Source organism: Populus euphratica, unplaced genomic scaffold, assembly GCF_000495115.2.
Source record: "Populus euphratica unplaced genomic scaffold, PopEup_1.0 scaffold104.1, whole genome shotgun sequence".
Lineage (NCBI taxonomy): Eukaryota > Viridiplantae > Streptophyta > Magnoliopsida > Malpighiales > Salicaceae > Populus > Populus euphratica.
The window spans coordinates 574863-581187 of NW_011499915.1; the positions used below are offsets into that span (position 1 = coordinate 574863).

A 6325-nucleotide genomic window follows, 5' to 3' on the forward strand; every position below is an offset into this window, starting at 1 on the left:
CTCGTGAAAAGAATGACCATAGAAGGGGTCATGACCTATAATCTTTAGGCTCATCCAAATTTTAAGACCATACGTATGTGAGTCTAGCGAGATATCAGACTCATCATCTTTCATGGATTTAACCAAGCGCTAAGTCTAGAGGTCAGTGGGATGCGCTGAGCTTGCACTCTTTTTAACTCTAAAAGTATTTTTAGCTTTATAGTAAGATCATAAGTATTTTATCTTAACAATAAAAAGATATTTTACTTATATGTGAACTAGTTTTTCTTTCATGAAGGAGACCTTAAGGGCTATAAAATGAACCAATGTAACCTTATCTAGCGGATAAATTCAGTTTTTCTCTACTACAAATGTCACACACACACAAACATATGACTTTCTTCTAAAAGAAAGCTATTTTTTTCTCTCTTATGATACTTATTTAATTATTAGAGAGTTTTTAAACTCAAAAAAATAGATTTTTTTTAAATATCAAACATGATTTATCAAAAAAAAATAGACTAAATTGTCAAAATAATAAGATTAACAAATTTATGCAACACATATCTTGTACTTTAAACCCATGAGATATAATTGAGTTTCATCGTAAGTTTTTTATAAATAATTTTTGATGAAATTATTTTTTTCTTGTATTTTTATTATAAAACAGTAAATAAACCTCCACAGTCGAGATAGTCTCCAAAGCATCTTTTAGAATTCCAAGGACTTCTCCAATGGAAAAGCAATACGAGGAGCTTAAAAAACTATAAAAGTAGCTTTTTATTTCTTAATTTTGGATCTTTAAAGTAATAACTATATGGGATGCTATTTTTTTTTTTCAAAATAAATAGTCATTCTTATACATAAAATAAAGGAAAAAATTAAACTAACTTTTCTCTTTAAACTTCACTTGTTTTTTCCTCATTCTATGTAAAATCTAAAATAGTTTATTAAAATGCATTTTTCCTTCGGACCATCTTACAATGTTTGTTTATTTACCATGATATTAAATTATTTTCAAGAACAGGCTTGCTTCATGAAGTGTCTTAAAATTCAAACCTCAACAGTAAACCGATGATCCGTACATGCCAATGTACCCCCACATTCTCTGACAAAATTATGCTGTCGGAGTGTGCAAATGGATGCAGGTTTCTAAAGTCATACATGTACTTGATGTTATTGACCGAAAATCTTGCTTTACCCCTATGGAACGGATCTTTATTGAATAATCTACTCCATTCAATAATTTAAATTATTATTAAATAATATTTTAAAATATAGTTTATTTTATTTTTTAATATATCATTTTAAGTAAAATTTTTGCTGTGTAAATTTCTACATATTTTATTATTTTATATTTAATTTTTATTAAATATTAAATAATAAAATTTAAATTTATGACCATTTTATTATTATTATTATCAAGACTTAATGCTATATTAAAAGGATAACTTAATTTAATAATTTAATTATTATATGAAATTTTAAAATATAATTTATATTATTTTTAATTATAAACAGGGGAAGAATAGAGAAATTTGTGCAGCTAAACAGGCAAATCACCCTTGCATTAAACCTTGCTTCTCTCAGGTGTTAACAACTAACATCTGTGAGGAAAACCAGACCTTATACATCTCAAACCTATGCATTCTTTTCATGGGTTCTAAGTTAGTAATTAATTTGACATAAGAACCCAGCAGGGTTTCCAAGAGAGAATACATGAAAAAAAAAACAGGATCTCGAATCACAATTGAGAATAGATGTTAAAAAAAGAGAAGCTAAATATAGTGTAGCTTCATCTTAAGCCATCTTCTCCAAGCAAGCATGCACCGCCATCACCCTACTGATCATCTTTTCACCTGAGCATTGATGTTAGAGATCGAAAAACTACTTCTTCACAAGGGATAGTAAGGCCCATATCATGATCAAAGCCAAATTCTTCTTCTGCTCTTTGAAGCAAGGACTGAAACTCAGGGTGGCTCAAAAATGAGATTGGAACAATGTATCTACTTCTGTTTTCACCAACATACACAGCAAAGTGCCCTTTTGGCACGTCAAGAGGGAGGCCATCATCATCATAGCCATGTTTCTTGCCTAAACTCGAGCATCTCTTGAGGATTTGCTTGAGGACTGCTGTTTGAGGTAGTTTGTGTGATTTTCTAATAGCCATTTGGAGTTTGAGAGAAGGTGTGGTGAGAAAGGGTTAGTCTTAAGAGAGATAACAGTGTGTACTTGTAGTAAAAGGTGACGGTGGTGATGGGAGGATTGCGGGTGATAGGGGTATTTATGAAGAAGTCAAGGGGGAGAGAAAAAGAGAGACGGTGTGAGATAGATAGGAAGAGGGGTCATGTGGAGTGTGGGGGATAAGGACATGCCACGGGCGTTTTGGGGTATGTGTACGTGAAGCAAGGACATGATGGGAGCAAGCTTACTGGGTTTGCAATTCTATGTTGGCCTTCCTAATGACATTAAGGACCCCCCTCTCGCTCTCAGCTTTAATTTTCAACTTGCCTTGTTGAAAAAAGGAAAAAAAATTATAAGAACTTGCATTTAATTAGATGGAAGAGGTTTAATCTGCTTGTGCTTCTCTTATTTTCATATTTTTCAGCATTTTAGCTTGAAGTTCAGTCCTTCATGCAAATTGTTAGCAACCCTTTCAACTCACCTCCACTTCGCAATTGATTGCTATCTTTTACGCTCTTTCAAGTTCACAAAAACCCAGCTCATTTTGCCTTGTAGTTTTCATTTCCATTTCTGGTGAGAACTCACATATATCATCTTCGAGGAATCTCCATCTTCTCAACTGCTTCGTCCACAATACCTTGGTCTTATGTCCTTGGTTCACTTAAGACAAGATAATGTATCGAGAATAGGGCTACTCGGTTTTTCAGTCTCTACCTAGCTATAAAAGTCTTCATCCTCAGTCTTCGCTATAAAAAACATCTCTATCTATAAGATTAATGTTTATTAATCTCTCTCTCTCTCTCTCTCTCACACACACACACACCCCTGAAATCACGTACACACAATAAGCGTACTGGAGAGTACAAGCCTGTTGACGCTTTGGTTTCTTGTGGTTGCAGGGCTTGTGATTCAGTGGAGCGTGGACCAAAACAACATCTCCTACACAGTACAGTTCGTGCGTCCAAATAGTCGAAAACCTATGTGTATATCACCGCAAGCTATTCAGTTTTTTTGACCTTTGCAGCTTTACCCGCATATTGTAGCATGACACCTGTAACGGGGTTAAACATGTAAGAGGGTATGCGGATGAAAACAATGCTGGAACGACACAGTGGACAGTGATATATAGCTTGTTCTTTGACAGAATCAATAACAGGGGTTAACGATAAGTGATAGATAGTTAAGTTAGATAATATTTATGTAGTTTTATTTATTAAGAGTAGAATAATATTTTTAGTTTAATTTATATATATTTTATTTATATTTAAGTTAAGGTTATATATTCATAATATATAAATTATTCAGAATTTTAGCTTCGTTTTTGTGTTTGATCTTAATTATTTTAACATGGTATCAGAGCTGGTTTTATAAAATGAAGCTTAATTTCAAACACAGCTTTGCAAATCCAACTGAAAGAGATTTTGTCTTTTGCTTCTGCAAAATTTGGTATTTCGTTAGTTTTTGCAATTATTTTGGTATTTTATTTTCCCTTCAACTTTTGTAATTTGGTATTTGCATTCAGTTTCTACAAATTTATTTTGTGTTTTGGAGTAATCGTATAATTTTGAGAAGTTTTTGTAATCTCTGTTCAGTTTCTGCAATTTGATATTTTATTTTTCACTGCTTTTGCATTCTAGTTCTCTGTGATTGTTGATTATGGGTACTAAAAGAGATAATTCGCTTTAATCTGTAAGTGTGAGGTTGGATGGTAAGAACTATTCGTATTAGAGCTATGTAATGATAAATTTTTTTAAGGGTAAGAAGATGTGGGGGTATGTTAATGGAACTTATATAATACCTAAAAATGTTGAGGAGGGGGATGCTTTTTTGATAGATACATGGGAAGCAAATAATGCAAAGATCATTACTTGGATCAACAATTCTGTTTAGCATTCGATAGGCACGCAGTTGGCAAAGTATGAGACAACAAAAGAGGTTTGGGATCATTTACAAAAGTTATTCACGCAATCAAATTTTGCAAAACAGTATCAATTAGAGAATGACATATGAGTTCTTCATCAGAAGAATATGAGTATTCAAGAGTTTTATTCTGCTATGACAGATCTTTGGAATCAATTGACTCTTATAGAATCGGTAGAATTAAAGGCATGCGGTGCTTATATTGAGCGTAGAGAGCAGCAACGATTAATATAGTTTTTAACAGCACTTCGCAGTGACTTCAAAGGACTTAGAGGTTCAATTTTGCATCGTTCTCCACTGCCTTCTGTTGACTCTGTTGTGAGTAATTTATTGGCTGAAGAAATATGTCTTCAATCTTATTCTGAAAAGAAAATTCTTTCTGCTTCAAATCCTTGAGTACTAGCAGTACCTTCTAAGCCATTCTCTAATCATTAGAAGAAACCTTACACAAGGGTTGGCTTCGATGAGCGTAGTTTCTATAAGCAGAAAGGTCATTGGAAGGTTCAGTGTCCTAAGTTGAGACAACAAAATCAAGCTTGGAAGTCTGGCAGTCAGTCATAACTTATTGCTCACAGACCACCTCAAGGTTATAAACCATCACACCATAATACTGCAACAATAACTTCCCCAGGCTTTATTACCGATCCCAATACTTTGGCTGAGCAATTTCAGAAGTTTCTCTCCTTGCAGCCACAAGCAATGTCCGCTTCTTCTTCCATAGGTCAGTTGCCTCATAGTTCCTCAGGTAAATCACACTCTGAATGGGTCTTGGATTCTGGTGCTTCTCATCATATGTCTTCAAATTCCTCATCTTTTACCTCTGTGTCCCCTTTGTCCTCCATTCCTGTTATGACTGCTAATGACACTCCTATGCCCTTAGCAGGTGTTGGTTCTGTTATCACACCTCACTTGTCTCTCCCTAATGTTTATCTTATTCCAAAACTCAAATTGAATCTTGCATCTGTTGGTCAAATATGTGATTCTGGTGATTATTTAGTCATGTTTTCGGGTTATTTTTGTTGTATATAGGATCTGCAGTCTCAGAAGGTGATTGGGACAGGCCGTAGGGAGAATGGAATATATATTTTGGATGAGCTAAAAGTGCCAGTTGCTACTGCCCCTGCTGCTACTACTACTATTGATTTGTCTTCCTTTCGTTTAAGTATTTCATTTTCTAGTTTTTATTTATGGCCTTCCTGTCTAGGTCATGTTTCATCTTCTCGTTTGAGATTTTTGGCATCCTCAGGAGCTTTAGGAAATTTAAAAAATTATGACATTTCTGATTGTAGTGGATGTAAACTGATAAAATTTTCTACTTTACCTTTTAATCGAAGTATTTCTGTTTCTTCTTCACCATTTGATTTGATTCATTCTGATGTATGGGGACCTTCTCCTGTTGCCATAAAAGGAGGGTCTCGATATTATATATCTTTTATTGATGATCATACTCGTTATTGTTGGGTTTATTTAATAAAACATCGTTCTGAATTCTTTGAGATATATACAGCTTTTCGAGCTCTTATCAAAACTCAACATTCTACTGTGATTAAATGTTTTAGGTATGATATGGGTGGGGAATACACCTCTAATAAGTTTTGCCAATTGCTTGCCTTAGATGGAACCATCCACTAAACTTCATGTACAGATACTCCTAAGCAAAATGCTGTTGCTAAAAGAAAACATAGGCATATTGTCGAAACTGCTTGTTGTCTGCTTTTGTTCCTAGTGAGTTTTGGGGACAAGCTGTTCTTACTGCAGTAAGTTTGATTAATATAATTCCATCTTCTCATAGTTCTGGTCTATCTCCTTTTGAAAAGTTATATGGTTATGTCCCTGATTATTCCTCATATAGAGTTTTTAGTTGTACTTGTTTCATTCTTCATCCTCATGTAGAACGCAGTAAGATATTCTCTCGATCCGCTGTTTGTGTCTTTCTAGGTTATGGTGAAGGTAAAAAGGGGTATCGTTGTTTTGATCCAATAACTCAGAAACTTTATGTGTCTCGTCATGTTGTCTTTCTTGAGCATATATCTTTCTTTTCTATTTCATCTATTCCACCCACTACTCATAACATGACTAAATCTGATATTATTCATATAGATCCCTTTTCAGAGGATTCTGGTAATGATACCTCTCCCCATATTTGATCAATTTGTACTCCTAACTTTACAGGTATTGGTACTTTACTCTCTAGCACACCTGAAGCTCCATTCTCATCTACAGCCCCTCAAACTTCATATGA

The 6325-nt window shown here is 34.1% G+C and overlaps 1 protein-coding gene across 1 annotated transcript; it reads right to left on the reverse strand.

Moving 5' to 3' along the window:
* Positions 1-1516: 1516 nt before the first annotated feature.
* On the reverse strand, positions 1517-2250 carry LOC105134500 (auxin-induced protein 15A). The gene has a single exon (XM_011038938.1). The coding sequence runs from the start codon at positions 2147-2149 to the stop codon at positions 1835-1837; it is 315 nt and encodes a 104-aa protein (XP_011037240.1). The 5' UTR covers positions 2150-2250; the 3' UTR covers positions 1517-1834.
* Between the last annotated feature and the right edge of the window lie 4075 nt (positions 2251-6325).